The 18,670-nt window shown below is 41.5% G+C and overlaps 1 protein-coding gene across 3 annotated transcripts in view; it reads left to right on the plus strand.

Annotated features, from left to right (window-relative positions):
* Positions 1-18,670, plus strand: part of SKAP2 (src kinase associated phosphoprotein 2) — a 182,980-nt gene that overhangs the window by 145,716 nt on the left and 18,594 nt on the right. For all 3 annotated transcript variants that reach the window (XM_025930011.2, XM_025930012.2, XM_086693985.1), the window contains exon 10: positions 14,357-14,434. In XM_025930011.2, the coding sequence (XP_025785796.1) occupies positions 14,357-14,434 (78 nt within the window). The remainder of the gene's footprint in view (positions 1-14,356; positions 14,435-18,670) is intronic.

Below are 18,670 nucleotides of genomic sequence, written 5' to 3' on the forward strand. Positions count from 1 at the left end.
AGCATAGTGCTTCAGAACTTGGGTTCTGGAGGCAGCCTGCCTGGATTCAAACTCTGGGACTGCTTCTTACTGCTGTGTTATGCTGAACAAGTTACTTAAATGTTTCTGTGCCTTCATTTCCTCATCTGTGAAATGGGACTAACGGCAAATACCTTCCTCACGGGGTTCGGAGGATTGAATGAGACATATGCACGTAGTGGCCGGCATGGTGCTTGGTGTATAGGCAGCCCTCAGATTATTATTGTAACCACTTGATTATAAATCTTCACTGTACTGGGCATTATACTGGCCACTCGAACCTCATTTCAGGCTCACAATAGGGTTGCTGTTTTCCAGGTTGCAAACTGAGGTTCGGAGAGTTTAGTTAGCTTGCTGAATTTGCACAGGTGGTAAAAGAGGGTAATATGAACTTCTGGAATACAAATTTTACTTGCGTTTCTGTGGTTCCTCTGTGTCTTTGGGGGTTAATATGGGATCCATTTTTCCGCTTTACTGGGTCCACTATAATTAATTTTATATTAGTATTATTTAGTGAGGTATACCTATATTTTGAAGTTTAAAAGGCAAGTAACACCTGAAGATACGATGCTCTAGTTAACTTACATTCAAATTATGATAGAACACAAACCATTGAACTCTTAGGTGAAAGAAAGCGTCCGAAGGGATACCTCTGTGTCAGTGGTTCTCACAATGCGGTCCTGGGACCAACAACAGTGGCTGGAAACTTTTTAGAGTTGTACCTTGCCAAATCTGAATCAGAAGCTCTAGTGGTGGGGCCCAGCAACCTGGGTTTCAATAAGCCCTCTGAAGTTTGAAAACCACTGCTGTAGGTGAACGATACGTCATGGTGATATGCCAGAGATATTGATGTCGTTCATAATATCTAGTCCCAAACTGGAAGTTACAGATCACAGAGGGAGCATGTGGTGGTAATAGAAAAATACAAGTGGGGCTGTTATTTGATAATTGTCCTATAAATATTAAATATTCAATACTGTGTGTTCAATCTCTTCCATTCCTTGGATTTAGGGCTTCTAAGCAGGTGGTAACTATTGCTTTCAAGCACAGCTGATTGAACACAAAGGACTGAGAGAGAGAGACCAAGTGACTTTCTCCCCAACCTCAGCTCCTTATGGCTGGGACACACAGAGCTAGGGATTGGGATGGTTAGGTGTTTTGTTTTCTTATTTGGGGGGGAGGGGCGTGACTAGGGGAGAGGCAGAGAGGAAGGGAGAAAGAGAATCCCAAGCAGGTTCCGTGCTGTCAGCACAGAGCCCGACACAGGGCTCGAACTCAGTAACCGTGAGATCATGACTCGAGCTGAAGTCAAGAGTCAGACCCTTAACCGACTGAGCCCCCAGGCGCCCCACTTGGGGTTTTTAGTATTTAGCAACGAGGAATCTTCAACTACGAGGAACTGACGCTAAGAATCTGGAGACGGAGGAAAAGCAATCAGCAGTCATTACCATTGCATCTTGTTCCTTCTTCAGGTACAGTTTGAACGTAGAGTAGCATATGAAACAATGAAGGAGGCCAAAGGACATAGGAAACAGGGAAACTGCTGCCATATCCAGATTTAATTGTGGAAAAAATTAGACAAAAGCAGTTGTCACCTTAGCATCCAACAAGGAAAAAATTGGCCATCAGCCAGACATTTGCAGACTTTAGGAAGGTAGATTTCAGAGAAGTCAGGGAAAGAAGAGACACAAATGTATGGTATTAAAGACGAATGAGTATTTTAAAATCCCATTTAATTCCAAGTGATCCCAATGAGGAAAATAGGGAGAGGAACTAAAATCTATCAGTATCTTTGTGCTATTATTAATCTATCCAATTAATACAACTTTTACAGGGTCCTAGATTAAGCACCGAAATGGCCAAATAACCAAAGGAAATATGAAAAGAACTGACGTTTGTAAATTACGCTAAGTGCAACAAAAGGTGCACATAATTGCTCTGTGGTTTTGTTTGCTTTTGAAATTTGGGGGAGGGCAGTAATTCCAAGAAAACAATCAGTTTCTATTTTATTTGTTCCTTTTCTGTCAAGAATTGTCCTCCTGATAAGATTGGTAGGAGGTAACAAAAGCCCAGGACGGGCAAAGAGATTCTAATAGAATACCCAGCTAACCAAAATCCATTTGATTTTCATTCATCAAACGTTCATGGAAGATATTTTTTGTCCCAGCCCCTCTGTTAGGCCTGGTTGGAGAGTTCACAGAGGAAAAGGATTGGAGAGTTCACAGTCGGAGGAAAAGGAGACGAGTAGACAAATGTTTGTAGTGCTTTATGAGAGCAGTGATCAAATGGAGGCCTGTACTGAGCTGGGAGATCACCAAGGGGGAGCGCCCAGCTGCCTGGAGGGGTTTGGGGAAAACACCCTAATTGGGGGACGTTTGAGCCATGTCTCAAACATGAATAGGAGTTAAGTCTGCCTCTGGTTTCCTTAAGTGTACATCAGAAGACAACTTGCAAATGAAATCATTGAATTACTGTCACTGATTTTAAAGGAAACATGCAGGAAGAGAGAGACGCCAGAAGTATGGAGTCTAGCAATTAAATGGTGAGCTCTTCAAAACGGGTAGAAGGTTGCAGTATCCGAAGTTGGGTTTCCTGAAACAGACTCTGAGACAGCTGTATGTACAAGACTTACTGGCGAGCGGTCTTGGGAGATACCGTCGTGTGAAAGCAAGGAAGGCAGAATTGGGCGGGAGAAACTGGTCTACGACACAGCTGTGACTGAGGCCTCAGCCAAACTCTTGGGGAGCTCTGGGTCTGGGATGCTTCTTCAAGGTTGTTGTTGAGGCGAAGGGGGCGTGTCTTTATGTTCCTACATCAGCTCGTCACTGGCTCCAGGCTGTCCTCTGGGAGGGGTGTAATCTTGAGTGAGGCAGCTCCCTGTGGCTGAGGACAGTTCCTAGTGGGGGACACAGCTGTGAGTCCCAGCAACTGGAGGACGGCTGCGTCAGGCCTGAAGAGGGCTTCTGGGAGGAGCGCCACATTATCCACTCTGGATGGATTCTGCAAACCACTGCAAAGTTTAGGAACTTTCAAGTGGACTCTAAGGCATCAAAGAGAGTCTTCTGTGCTATCCAGAAGATGAAATAATGACTACCAGAACCCAGCATGTATTCAGGGAAATGACAGACATATCACTAGACTTAAGTAAGTGAGGCATTTGGCCAAGACTGTCGTGAAATTTTTATGGGTGTAAAGACCGTTGGATAACTGACTATACAGCTGTGCCCAAAGGGTGCTGGTTAATTTATTTTGTGAATGTCTTTAGAGCTTAATTCTCAATATTGTCATTCCATTGTATTCGTTGATGCCTAGATGAAGATATACAGGCCATGCTCTCAACAGACTGAAGTCATGGATCAAATCTAACAAGATGAAATATAATAGGGGATCACACTTGCTCCAAAAATCTTGTTGCACAAGTACGAGAAAGGAAAGACTTGGCTTCACTGCAAATGGGAAGAACACCTAGGGATTTTGGTCAACAGCTCAATATGAGTCAACAGTGTAATGAGATTCAGTCCTGAGATTGTGTGCTTTGGGAATATAAAATAATTATCAGATAGTGTTCTGGGTTACCAGGCTATCAGTTTTTCTCATGTTGTGGATCAACAACGTTTAGATATTTAACTAAAATGACATAGATGAAACTAGAGAGTATAATGCTAAGTGAAATAAGTCAGTCAGAGAAAGACAAATACCATATGATTTCACTCATAGGTGGAATTTAAGAAACAAAACAAATGAGTAAAAGGAAAACGGGGGGGGGGGGTGCGCAAGCCAAGAAACAGACTCTTAGCTATAGAGAACAAACTGATGGTTACCAGAAGGTGGGGTGGGGGATTGGTTAAATAGGTGATGGGGATTAAGGAGTGCACTTGTTATGATGAGCACCACGTGTAGTATGGAAGTATTGAATCACTATATTGTACACCCGAAACTAATATCACATGGTATGTTAACTGGAATTTAAGCAAACACGTAAAAAAGAAAAGAAAACATAGGGCAGTGATTCCCAAACTTTCTGGTCTCAGGAGCCCTTTACAATTTTAAAAAGTATCTGGGGCGCCTGGGTGGCGCAGTCAGTTAAGCGTCCGACTTCAGCTCAGGTCACGATCTCACGCTCCGTGAGTTCGAGCCCCGCGTCGGGCTCTGTGCTGACAGCTCAGAGCCTGGAGCCTGCTTCCGATTCTGTGTCTCCCTCTCTCTCTGCCCCTCCCCCGTTCATTATCTGTCTCTCTCTGTCCCAAAAATAAACAAACGTTGAAAAAAAAAATTTAAAAAGTATTGAGGACCCCAAAACGCTTGATTTATGTGGGTTCCACCTCTCCGTATTTACTATATTGGAAATTAAAACTGAGAAATATTAAAAATGTTTATCAGTGAGTTTAAAAATCTCAATGGTAAACCTATTACCAGTGAACATAAGATATTTTTAGGAAAGAATAGCTATAGTTTCCCAAACTATCAGTGAAAGGAGTGGCACGATGTACATTTTGGCAGATCTCTTGAATGTCTAATTTAAAAGAATACATGTCGACTCTCAAATCTGCTTCCGCATTCACTGTGTTGAGAGATGTTGTTTGGTCTAAGTCTAGTTAGCATATGGAGAAACCCAGCCTCACACAGGTATATAGTAGGAAAAGGCAAGGGTTTTAATAGTCGTAGGAGCTATATGTTCTTCTTTGATAACTGTACCCAAACGGGACAAGTTAAAGGTTAGTTGCAAGGTGGAATCCAAAACCGTATCAGTGAACTTTCCGTACTTTGTTACTTTAAAATTCACGGGTCTGTCTTATACTTTGACTGGATCTCTTCCCAGGCGTGTTTTGTAACATCATGCATTGGTCATTTGGAAAGTATTGGTTCACTGCATTATGCAGAACTTCCAAATATTGGTGAAATGATGATACAGTTAAAACCTGTAGGATTCATTAATATCACCACCAATCTCATTAGAAAAGTCTTTCAATACTGGGGAGCGGTCAAGCTCACGGTGGCAGATCTAAGTTTCTAAAATGCCAATTTTTGCTTGAAAGCTTAAATTTTATCGTGGCAGTAGCTGTCAGTTGTTTTCTTTGAAATAACAAGCTCACTTAGTTCATGTTTGAGAAAATATCTGCCAGATTCCCAAGTCTGAGTAACCGCAGTTTGTCTGTCACTCATTCTTTCAAGTAAAAATGGTGTCCCGTGAAAAAAAGCTCGTTCAGCTTGCCACTCAATCTTTTGCACATCTAGAAATGCAGCACGAGTGCTTCATGCATTCTTCTGATTTTGTCACACAGAATATTAAATGGACGTGTTCTCAGGGTTGATATTACATGAAAATAATAATTTGTACTGCTTCCCCGCGGACATTCTTCGGTGAAACTGGCTTGTTTGTTTTTAATGCTAGTGCAAAGCAGTGAAGAGACAGTGACAGCTTGGTGCCATTGCCTTGATTTATGCTGAGGTGTCCGCTGTTTACCCATCATGCTCCGCAGCATCAGTGCAAATGTTAACACAACGAACCAGGCAAATGTCTTCATTTTATTACGAAAATAGTTTTGACCTCATAGACTCTCCACCTCCCAAAAGGGTCTCGAAACCACTGCTGTTAGAAGGGATGTGGAACCGATCAGTCCAATGGGTGATGGTTCCCTGTATGTTCCTGTGCTCTTTCTTACCCAGGCTCTTGAAAATGAGGTGAAGGTGCACCTCACGAGAAGAGGATGAGTGTGTTTAACGTAAGCAAACAGGAAACAGAGCCAGCGCCTCTAACAGCTGAGTTCTGGTTCCGTCTGCTTTTTTCTAAGGTTATAGTAGACAGTTGTAGATCCATATAAAGCAGCCAAGTTACCATGAAATGATCTCAACACCACCCTGTTTATCATTAGATGGTATTTTTTACAGAATAAAATTTAAACCACAATCTACGTTGAGAGGAAACATTTTACTTTCTAAAAAGGAACTCAGAATAGTTTATAATAAAATACAAATACATTTGGAAGGAATGGATGATTCTTATATATACGTATATATTTCATATGAAATAATGTATATATTTCCTAATAATGAAGTACGTATATATTTGGATATTCTTATTACTCAGAAACTGAGTAGAGGTGGTCTAGGAGAAGATGTTAATAGTGGTTACGGATCAGTCTTGGATGATTTAAAAAATGTATACACACACACACACACACACACACACACACACACACACACACATGCTTGCTTATTCCTATTGTCTGACTGCCAGCAATGAACAGATACTGGTTTTGTGGCAAGAATAATAAAAAATGGTTAATCTAAATTAAAAACCAGGGGCGCCTGGGTGGCTCAGTCGGTTAAACGTCCGACTTCAGCTCAGGTCACGATCTCGTGGTCTGTGAGTTCGAGCCCTGCGTCAGGCTCTGGGTTGATGGCTCAGAGCCTGGAGCCTGCTTCCGATTCTGTCTCCCTCTCTCTCTGCCCCTCCCCCGTTCATCCTCTGTCTCTCTCTGTCTCAAAAATAAATAAACTAAAAAAAAATAACAATAAAAAATAAATTAAAAACCAGAACTATTATTAGTGGCAAACTATAACTGTACCAGAAGTCCACAGCCAGATCGAGGTTACTGTACCTGAGAAACAATTTAATTTGACTTCTTGGGTTAAAAGAATTTTAATATTGCAGAACTTATGATAGATGTTAATTAAAAAGCTACGAGTTTGAGCTTTACGGAATGGTTAGGAGAATTTTCTATCGTGGGATGCGTGAGTAGAATATGCCCCGGGACAGGGAAGAGCCACGTTTCGTTGTTCCCTTGTGCCTGGTACTCCTTGGGAGTAAAGCCTTCTCCTGACTCACAGTCCCTTCTGACTGACAGGATCTGGCCCGTTCAGACCTTATTTTTAACCGACATACTTTGCTTACCATAGTTGCCTGTGGGTGATCAAGTCTGTGTGAGACTGCTCCTGAAGAGAGAAGGACCTCTGGAGCAGCAGAGACTTTTCCAGAAATGTCCGCAGTACACGTTGCATAGAAGGCAGTGCAGGGAGAGAAGAGCAGAGCACAAGTTTCGTGACCTTGGCCCAGTCAGTCATTCAGGACCCCGTTAATGAAAGAAGGAAGTTGAACTAGATTATAGCTAAGGTTTCTTTCCCTAAGATTTTGTCCAGATTCTGCAAATGAAATTCTTGCTTGAATTTGAGGTTGTCCTCAAGATCCCAGCCTTGATGCTGGCAAGCTTAATGTCTGTGAAAATTTATTATTTTTGCATTTTCAGGTTTGTGTATAAATGATTAGCTTTAATATACTGCAGAGATGTACTATGATCTTAGGGCGCTTATTTTTGCTTTTGAGGGGCAACTATCAAACCCTATAAGAATAAAATGTCAAGGTTGAAAATTAGATGGTATGATTGAATAACTACTGCTTATTTTGTTGCCTTTTATATCATATTAACTTTCTTGGTTGCCAAATTCATAAGCGGTTGCAAAACACCTAGTTTCTAAGATAATGACCCTGATACTGCAGGCTAATTGGGTATTTTTTCCCCCCCTGGAAATCCGATCGTGTCATTACCCTGCCCCAATCCTGTTCAGAGTGCTGAAGGGTAGACATTATTCTTTGTACTTTACTGAGATGAGAATTTCAGTCTCGAGGTCACAGGAGTAACTAGAACTTTTTGTTGACATTTTATTATTATTATTATTATTATTATTTATTATTTTTTTTTTTTGAGAGAGAGAGACAGAGAAAGAGAGAATGAGCAGAGGTGGGGCAGAGGGAGAGAATCTTAAGCAGGCTGCGTGCTCAGCACAGAGCCCGACGCAGGGCTCCATCCCACAACCATGAGATCGTGACCTGAGCCGAAACTGAGTCAAATGCTTAACCGACTGAGCCACCCAGGCACCTGAGTAACTAGAACTTTAACGGTAGGCCCCAGTTTGCCTAATTTCCAGGAGAGTAAACATGACTCTAAATATACCATTTCAGCCATCTTTATCTTTCTGTTCATCTTGAAGTTCATATAATACTAAAAGGCACACGTTTCTATCTTTAAAAAAGTGTATGAGATATATGCCAGTCTGTAAAATATATGTCAGTCTATTAGGTAGAAAAATCCTACAGAAGTGTCATATTTTAACTTACCAGTATAGGCCCCTAGGGAACTCACTTTTCCTCCTTGTCTTGGTTTGAATTCCCTTGCCCGTAGCCCTCTGACCCCTGCTTTTCTGCTTTTACCTACTGCCAGCTTCCGAGCTTCGCCCCGGGTCCGGAGAGCAAAGAGGGGCTCAGGTGCCGTTTGTGTGAACCTCCTGCACTCTCCCTCTTTCACACTGTAGTGCTGGAGCTAGCCAGGTGTCTTCATTCCCCTCGTTACATCTGTCCCATCTTCTCCCAGCCAGGGACATATTGCTTGCAATGCCCTGGAGCCAGAACCCTTGGAGAAATGTGCGGGATAGTTTGTTGCTCTGGAACGGAGGCAAACGTCTTTGTTCGTAAAAAGACTTGCCATGTGCTGTCTGCATTTGACCATGTTTCCCTTCTGGAAATCCAGTGAAGAAAGAAAAGCTGGCTGGCCTAGAAAAAAATTATGAAATGTTATTTCATAATAAAATAGTTGACATATTTTTGCAATAATGAGTCCCACTAGAGACCTTTCCAGAGTACAAAGTGGCACGTGCTGGCTTCAGGGCACTTGAGGGTGTGCACATCAGAGGTGGGGAAGGAGGGCTGGGAGCACGGAAAGGAGATGTGGGTTGGGGGCATCCCAGCTTGAAATTCTGTTTCTAAATCCTTGCTTGCGGGGCGCCTGGGTGGCTCGGTCGGTTAAGCGTCCGACTTCGGCTCAGGTCATGATCTTGGGGTCCGTGAGTTTGAGCCCCGCATCGGGCTCTGTGCTGACAGCTCAGAGCCCAGAGCCTGTTTCGGATTCTGTGTCTCCCTCTCTCTAACCCTCCCCCGTTCATGCTCTGTCTCTCTCTATCTCAAAAATAAACAAACATTAAAAATAATAATAATAAAAAAATACATCCTCGCTTGCAAGGATTGCTTACCTTAAGATGTCCTCACGGGGTGCCTGAGACTTTGGCTGAGGTCATGATCTCACGGTTTAGGAGTTCGAGCCCCGCATTGGGCTCTGTGCTTATAGTGTAGAGCCTGCTTAGGGTCCTCTCTCTCCCTCTCTGTCTGGCTGTCTCTCTTTCTCTCTCCCTCTCTCTCTCTCTCTTTCTCCCCCTCAAAAGTAAACATTGAAAAAAAAAATAAATAAAGGTGTCCTTCGCATACAATGCTATGGTAGAGCAGAATCTGCGCACTCATGTGGAAATGTTTTCCGGGTCCAACAGACAGCTGGTATGCACATGAAATTTTAGAAAACCATCTATGAGCTGAATAGAAGGTGAAAAGAACTGGCATTTGCTGCAGTTTCAATCCCTGCTCTAATTGCACGTGTGAACTCGGACAGGTTACTCAAGCTTTGTAAATTCCATTTCTGCGTCCATAACATGATGGTAAAAATACCTGTTACCACCTCATACAACGGTTACGAGGATTTAGTTACATAAGGGATATAAATGCATACAGGATTTAGTTACATAAGGGATATAAATGCATACAGCATGAACATTCAAGCAATAAATGTTAACTTTTCTTGAGACAAATGTATAGTTTTGTAATCAAATGAAGCCAGGGCAGGTAGAAATCTACACCCAATCTTTATTTCAGAGCATAGCTTTTGATTCTGTGTTTTAGGTCTTGAAAATACATTGTAGTTCAGCAGAGCCGTTTTCTGAAGATGCTTAGTGAGAAAGGTAATCATTGTGTGTGAGTCGGAGGTTTTCTGATGTTGTCCTCCTCTCCCTGGAAGATGTGATAAGATCAGTTTTCAGCCCTGATGTGAACACCACACACCCTATTTTGGTGCCAACAAATTGTCCTCAACCTTTTTCAAGCAATGTCAGCTGTCTTTGTCATTTGCTTATAGCTTTTCTCTTTTGGTGGTTTTGTCCTTAAAACAAAGAACGTTAGTAAGGAAGAAATAGCCATTTTGTACAAACTGCATAGCTAGACAGATTCGTGATTCTTATTAGGGTAATAATCCATCTGTTATGGAACTGGATCAATTCGTAAATTAAATTGATTAATCTAGCAGGGGACAAAAAAAGGTCTTGACTTCTCCCACGTAGGCAAATGGTAGTCATCCTAAAAAGATTTGGGAGGACCCCGTTCTCTGCTCTTCTCCCTTTCTCTGCTCAACTCGGACGGAAGACCAAGTATCTGCTAAAAAGGGGAGCGAGAATGGAGTTCAGGCTTTTGGGTTCTGACTGCTCCTGGAACGTCCATATTTTTGACCGGGCTATCATGTTAAAACCTTCTGGTGACTACCAGAACATGTCTGATACTCGCTGATTAGTTTAGTGAATGTACAACTGTGTTTGAATTATCTTCTGCAGTGAGTTTACTGTTATTTTCATCTTGTCTGATCAACAAAATCTTCTGATGATTCTGCTAACAATGTGTGATTGGAATAATAGCGTCACATGTTGCAGAGTTTTGTGCTGCAGCTGAGAGGCATGTAAATACAAGCTGCTTATTTGCAAGAAGCTTCCAGATTTGCAATATGATTGCTATGGAAACCACATAATGAAAACCTTATAACCATCTGTGTGGTTTGATGGATTTTACCGCATAGCTGAGCTGTTTTTGTTTACTGTTATTAAAATGTTGAATGGAATATATTAACCCCACAAACATTGGCTATTTGAGGTATTAATTAGTATTGTATAATGACATTTGTGACTCAACACCAAAATAAAATATGTTTAATAATAAACCTAAATAAAACAACATGTGTATATATTTCTAATATATTGAGGAGGTAATTATTGCCTAGAATTTTCATTTGTCCTTATATAGTTTTTGAGTGGTGTGGAGAGTTTTTCTCTGTTAATAAATGAGCCTAGTAGGATTTATTTTCATGATTTTGAATCTGTTTGTTCACTACATATTTATTGAACATCTCCTCTGTATCAGATTCTGTTCAAGATTTCAGTCTGAGTTTCTCTCCCTAAGATTAAAACACATACACACACACACACACACACACACACACCCCAAATTTTATTTTGTTTTCTTTTGTATGGAAGCTGTTTGTATTGTTAGCCCAAGATAAAATGAGTTGTTTGAACATCGCTAAGGAAAACTGATGTATGAAATGCAGAAGCTTTGACCTAAAAATATCATTACTCGGTTCAAAATGGAGAAAGGAAGTTTTTTAAATGAGTATGTCCTCCTCTAAAATATTACTTGTTCAGCGTCTCACATTGAATTTGGATACTTCTCAGTAAATATTGATACTTAAGTAAATATTTTAATAGCATTATTCTGATAATTTAAGAATACATTGTGCACATTTATAGCACTTAAATTTTAATAAAATAATACAGTCACAGCAATAAACTATTCTAAGTTCATTGTTTACTTTGCCAAGAGCAGAATTTTCCATTTAATTTCTGTAATTAGTTTTTGTGATAGCTTGACCCTAACTTTGGGTGGTAAGTCTGTATCCCATGATGTCTTCTTAAATCTTTTTTTTTAACGTTTATTTATTTTGAGAGACAGAGACAGAGAATGAGCAGGGAAGGGGCAGAGAGAGAGGGAGACACAGAACCTGAAGCAGGCTCCAGGCTCTGAGCTGTCAGCACAGAGCCCAACGTGGGGCTCGAGCGAGATCATGACCTGAGCCCAAGTGGGACACTCAAAGGACTGAGCCACCCAGGCGCCCCTCCCATAATGTCTTCTTAAGAAAGAAGTGCTTCCTATATTGTTGTGCTTAAGGCTTTTGACTTGAGGTCAAGAGCCCTTCACGACTTTTGACTTTACTCAACTGTCTGATTTGTGACCAGCTTGGAGGAGAGGGAGCACTGAGGAAAGAGAAAGTATGACAAATAAGTAAAGTTTTCTCCTTCTCCTTTGAAAAAATTAACCATCTATAAAATAAGCCGATTGGGCCAAATGTCTGTAAAACTTGTGTATGAAAACACCCTAATAAACCATTTACAATCAGGAGGCCTTGAGGTTTGGCATAAGTAAGATAACTGTTGTTGAAGAGAAAAGAGACAGGATTTGGTATTTGATTTTTTTTATTAGTTCTTCCATGTATTAACTGCTCTCTGACTGACTCATATTAAATTGCCGACACTGCGGTCAACTTAATGTGTATAAAGTGCCAAATATTTCCAGCTGTTCCCTTCTTTTGGAGCTCTCCTTTATTTTGTTTGAGTTGAGTTGCAGAAATTCAAAGCAGTTGTAGGTTTGTTTTAGAAGTACAGTAACCCTCAAGCCTGAGTTAAATGGTGAATTTTCTGAGTCACCACTTTAACATTTGCATGAGCCTCCTAACTTTGCATCTACTCCCCTGTAGATGCAAACTTGCGAAGCCTTCCAGTTGCCCCTGGACGTTTCCTCTGGGTTGCCCCACCGGTACCTTCAATCTCTCACGCGGCTCCCGTGTTCCCTTGGCAAAAATAGCTTATCTTGGCTATTCTTTTCTTAGGAATGGTGTGTTCCCATTTCTCTGCCAACTAAGCTCACAACTTGTGTCATCCTTGGTTGCTCTTCTTCCCTTAGCCCTCCACATCCAGGCAGGCACAAAGCTTATCGATTCTAGTTCCTTTTCCTCTCATAACCGGCTCCTTGCATTTCCTCTGTCCTTCAGTTAGGACTTCCTTCCCCTTTAGCCAGACTCTACGTGGTCTCTCTCCCCCCATGCCCTCCTTCAGGCTCTCTGGGACAATGGGACCAGATGACCATTCCACAAGCATAGTGTTAGTTCTGCCCTTTCTCTGCTCAAAAGTCTTCGGGGGCTCTTACTGCCTACCAAATCAAGGTCTAAAGTCCATAGCCAATGTTCATGGCCCTTCAACAGCTGGCCCAAACTACTAGCCTTCTCTCCCATCCTGTTCTTCCCCTTTGAGTACTGCGTTCTTTAGCCAAATGGATAGTACTGAGCTTTGTTGTTTTGCTTATGACTCTCCCTCTGTCTAGAAATTTCCTCCTCCCCATCTCTCTCCATTCAAATTTTCTCCATCCCTCAGAGCCTTCGTGGTATTCCCCACTTGGGTGGTTTCTAGTCTGTGTTCCTTCAGTTCCTTGTGTCTCACGCGTCAGGTTTTATGTCCCTCATCCCATTTTCCTTCAGGTACTACTGTCTTCTGTGCCCTGTAGGCTCTCAGCTTCCCGAGGGCAGAAGTTTCCTACTCTCTTTGCCTCCCTGGTAGAAGCTGTCTCTTACAGGTAGTTAATACTCAATGGATTATTTAATAGCCACAATGGCTGTGTTTACCTATTTTGCATCCTTTGCTTTAATGTTTTTTATTTTTCTTGAAATTCTGATTCTTTTGAACACAGTTTTTCTTGGGCATGCCATTTTGTTCATACATCCTGCCCTAAATATCTCTAAAGTGTATATAAATCCTTAGGTGAGGAAAGTGGTCATATAATAAATGTTTCTTTAATGTAAAATAATTAAAGTCTATTGACTCTGTTTAGAACTCTTCTCATTTAGTCTTCTCCTCTTTCTTCCTATAAGCGGGGGAATGAATGTGATAGGAAAGGGTGGGAATAACAAAGGTAAGGCCCAGAATATATGCAGGATAAAGCACATGGACATTATGATCCCAGGCCTGAGTTGGAATAATAAACAGTGGCAGTGTCTTTAGCTTTTTGAACCTCAGTTTACTCCTCTGTAAAATGAGGATTTAAAACTATCTGTGAAATCTTAGCATCTGCTATGGTATATGACACATAGTAGATCCACAGCCACAGTATGATTTGGGGGGAATTGTCCTGAAGGGGGAGGATCCGTTTGGTATTCTCCCATGAAGATCAAGGGAGAAAACATGAAGGGTCTGATACTCAATAAATGACTTATAGGTTAACTGTATTCTATATCACACATTTTCCCTGTGTTCTACTGATGGTTTAGGGACCGTGGTTTTATCCTGCCTCGGTATAATGTGGTCTGTCCATATAGGGCTGGGTGTTACTTTACTGGATTTCAGGGCTGATCTGGATTTAAGAGTGTTCCAGAGGACTTTCCAGTATGCGAAACAAAATATGTGAGGCATCAGCACGTATCTTAAATTTTATCAAGCCAACTGGTAAGGTCGCTATGTGCAACTAGCTAGAGGTTTGTTTGTTCAGCTTTAGATTATTGACAAAGGAATGTGAATGTTGAGCGGTTTCATTCTTTGAGGAGGAATATTTATGCGTCGTGAACTTTCAGTTTTGCTCGTAAAATGGGGTGAGTACTGTCTTGTTATTTCTGAGGAAACCCTTCAGCGTGCCATTTCTGTTGTTTGCTTACAGAAGAGGAAGAGGACAGTGCTCCCGCAAACGTGGAGGACCAAAGGAAGACGAGTCAGGACAGTGCTCTCCCCGCCACAGGTACTGAATCGTGAAGCTTCCTGGGAAGCTTCTTTTGGTTTTGTTCACTTTCCCTTTCGTCACTTTTCTTACAGCTCTAAAGAGGGTTTACCCAACTCCCCCGAAGTTGGCTGCTTCGATCTGGGTATCTTAGGGCGGATAAGCTGCTTAGTCCCATTTAGGATGCATGAAAACCACTTGAGAAGGATTTATAAAGTAAGCCAATTTATACAAGGTATTCCTTCCTGAATTACTTTGTAATGACTCAATTAGCTTTCATTTCTGCACAAAGGAGATTTAGTTGCATAAATTAGCTTATCATCATTGAGGAAATGTCACTGCTAAAGGACAGTTTATAGATACAACATGCAGTTGCTGTCAAACCTATAAGAATGTAATATAGACATCTGTGTATACTTTGTGCTTGAGCAGAACAGACTTCTGCCATTCAGAGACCAACAGGGGACAACAAGTTGCCCAGGGGACTGGCAATGTAGACATCTCTGAAAAGGTCAACTTGACACAGGCTCTGACAATCGACCCGCAGCTCTGTCTTCTTTGATAAAAATCAGATAAACTTAAGACCGCTAATTGATCTGCAGCCTGTTTAAATGTTGGCCATGCATATCTTCATTGCATATGATTAACACAGAAAGCAAATGAATTGGGTAAGAAATGCCAGAGTCCGGTGACAGCGGTTTAAAAATTGGAAAAGGACACTGATGGCCTAGAAGGCTAGGAAGGATATTCCCCTTATCCATTTCCACTTGGCACATGGCCCCAAGTACTAATTATGACTGAGCCGGGAAAAATAACCACACATGCTGTGTACAAGATCACATGATATGGGCGACTTTTTTTTTTTTTTTTTTTTTTTTTTTTTGGGTTGTTATTTCCAAATAGCAGGAGATAAACCATATCTGGAGGGCAAGCATGAGGTTAGCTTTGATAAACCAGCAATTATTTTACACGGAAAGAAGAGAGGGGATGCCTTCTTATCAGGACTTTTACACCTCCTCGTAGCCACATGTCAGCTGGGGCAAGGTCTGCCATATCATCCCGTGTCCTGCACAGAGCTATAGTTGAGGGTCACCTTCCCTTCCCTGATACATTCATACATCACTCTTGCCAGCTGTCAGAGGCAGGGTGGACAGGAAGTGTGTGTTCAGGAAGTAGCTTTCCCGAGTCCTTCCTACCATGACACGCGGAAAGGAAACAGAGGCCTGACTTCCGGACCTGGACAGGAAAGCAGGAGCGGGCTGCTGCAGAAGGTTTGGTTTGCTTTTTTCAGAAAGGAAGTGAGGACGAAGTCATTAGATGTTAGCACTCTGGTCCTGTAAAAGGCAGCTATAAAATCCTAAGACTGAGCGAAGCCTTGAGGATGATCCACAGTGGTAATTTAAGTATATGTGTTTTAGGATGTATCAAAAGCTTCTGCCGAAAGCACGAAGGGTTTTTGTTTTTGTTTTTGTTTTTGCTTTTGTCAGTGCAGGTGTAGAAGTAGACACATGTAGGTATCCCTTCCACAAATAGAAGCGTTCTGGCTTAAAAGCAGTTGTATTTTTCAAAAACCCTTTTAAAGTACCCATCTCCCAAATGTTTGCCTTTGAGGGAAGGAAGAAAAAAGTCAGTTTTTCTTCAAAGGAATGCACTAAGTCGATCTAGCTTTCCGTGCAATCGCTGTAAAGCACTGCAATAATTCTTATCTTTAGTGACATGAAATTCTTTTCAAGCAACAGTTTTAATGCTTTTGCATAGCAGTGACCTTTGCTCTCTTTGGGCTGTCAAAGATGTAACACTAGAAGTTTGTTTGCTGTGCAGGGCAGTGGGTTGACAAGGGTATTACTATCTTGCCGAGCATCACATGACGTGAACTTCTAACCTTACTCAAGAATGTTATATATTTTTCACATTGAGCGATTTTACTTAAAAAAGGAGAAAAAAATTCAGACTAAAGCGAAATACATAAACAACATAATCCTGTATTTCTTATAAGTTCTTTTATGTTCAAGCTTGCACGTCTTGCATGTTTATATATACGTACAAAATGACTCCATTTGATTTTTTTCAAAAATGTTTAATGTTTATTTATTTCTGAGAGAGAGAGGGAGACAGAGCACAAGCAAAGGAGAAGCAGAGAGAGAGGGAGACACAGAATCAGAAGCAGGCTCCAGGCTCCGAGCTGTCAGCACAGAGCCCGAAGCGGGGCTCGAACTCACGAATGACGCAATCATGACCTGAGCCGAAGTCGGAGGCTTAACCAACAGGCGCCCCTGATTTTTTTGAACACTGTAGAATTTGCTTATCTTTCTGAAATCGTTTTTAAATGACTGCTCAAGAAGAGATTTTCTTTTTTTTTTTTTTTTTTTAAAGCTCAACCACCCAGATACTTTTTTTTTTTTTTAATTTTTTTTTTTTTTTTTCAACGTTTATTTATTTTTGGGACAGAGAGAGACAGAGCATGAACGGTGGAGGGGCAGAGAGAGAGGGAGACACAGAATCGGAAACAGGCTCCAGGCTCTGAGCCATCAGCCCAGAGCCTGATGCGGGGCTCGAACTCACGGACCGCGAGATCGTGACCTGGCTGAAGTCGGATGCTTAACCGACTGCGCCACCCAGGCGCCCCAAGAAGAGATTTTTCATTATCTTACATATTGTATGTTTCAGCCACTGCCATCATATTTTTAAAATCCTTTTTTGTTCTTGTAAGTATCTCCAATGTTTAGCCTATTTTTCCTAATGATTCTGTTATTGCCCAATGATCTGTTTTTGAATGTTGGAAAAAGCAAGAACAAGTATATTGTTTGAATCCTTCAGAGGCTGGCTAATTTAGAATGGTTGTTTTTTCTGTCTTTACCTTCTCTTTTTAACCATTCATGCCTCTCAGGACAGGAAACATAATGAGGTGAGGTTTTTTGTCATTTTGAAAACATAGATCATGATGCGGGAAGATTAATCCATGCAGTGATAACAACTAAAGAGACTTACTTGTATTCAGAATGTGGGATGATCTGTGGCATTACATTTTTGTTTTTTAAAAACGTATTTTACACGGATTATTTTTCGGTGTATAGGTGAACAGTGCTAACTCTTGTGAACTCACTGTGCTTCTGAGGCTAGACCCGTGCGTAATTTTTTGAGGATGGTTAGCCATACTTAAAATTTCAAAACTTAAAATAGTGAAAAGTAAACCAGAGAAGCTCACTGCTCTCAAAGGAATAAAGCAATTCCTAATTTTTATATCTGAAATTCATACCGGGGCACCTGGGTGGCTCAGTTGATTGAGTGCCCGACTTTGGCTCAGGTCATGATCTCACAGTTCACGGGTTCGAGCCCCACGTCAGGCTCTGTGCTGACAGCTCAAAGCCCGGAGCCTGCTTCGGATTCTGTGTCTCCCTCTCTCTCTGCCCCTCCCCTACTCGCACTCTGTCTCTGTTTCTGTCTCTCAAAAGTAAATAAAACATTAAAAAAAATTTTTTTTAAATAAAATTCATACCAAGAATTTTAACGTTACTTTCCTGAGGAGACTAAGGCTAATAAATTTTTATCACCAGGCCTTCTCGTTAGTTGTGGTTCTTCTGCTTTTTACCTACTATTGCATTCTGAAACAGATAGAATAGTAAATTGTATGTGTGTATAGCCATGTGACATAAACAACTTATTATTCTTTAACAGAGCTCACATATGGGACACAGAAATGAGGTTGGTCTTTGGGTAACATCATCATCAAGATTATCGAAAACACAGTAGAAAATGCATCTTTTTCCCAGTATTGCCAAGTAGCTAGCTCTGTTGCCTCTTTACAGCAGTGAGATTTAATGAAATGCTCATGATGCACATCTAGGGAGAAATGCATCTTGCACACGGTGGGGGTCTCCCTTCCCCTCATGTGCTCCTGTAACTCCCATTAGTGTTAATGGGAGTTTCACCAAGCGCATCGAGGGGAAGAGAGACCCCAAAGTGATAAGGATTATGTGTTAGAAATCACCATATACTTTTCTTTGCCTTCTTTCTTCCCCCACCTCTTGAAAATCTATTGAATGAAAAACCGTAGTGAGAATATCTGAAAAAGGAGGAGCCGGCAGCAGGCTGGGCAGCTGGGGACGCGCTGGGACACTCGAGCTCAGCCAAAACTTCCCTCGTTTTAGCCCAAGTTTTGTTTCTTTAACCTTTTTGGATCAAGCCTCAGGCTGAGCAACATTGGGAACACACAGGAGCCTGGGCCGGGGAAGCCAGCTATTTACATCCTCTTACCTC

This window comes from Puma concolor, chromosome A2, assembly GCF_028749965.1.
Source record: "Puma concolor isolate L17-30 chromosome A2, mPumCon1.1.hap2, whole genome shotgun sequence".
NCBI classification, from domain to species: domain Eukaryota; kingdom Metazoa; phylum Chordata; class Mammalia; order Carnivora; family Felidae; genus Puma; species Puma concolor.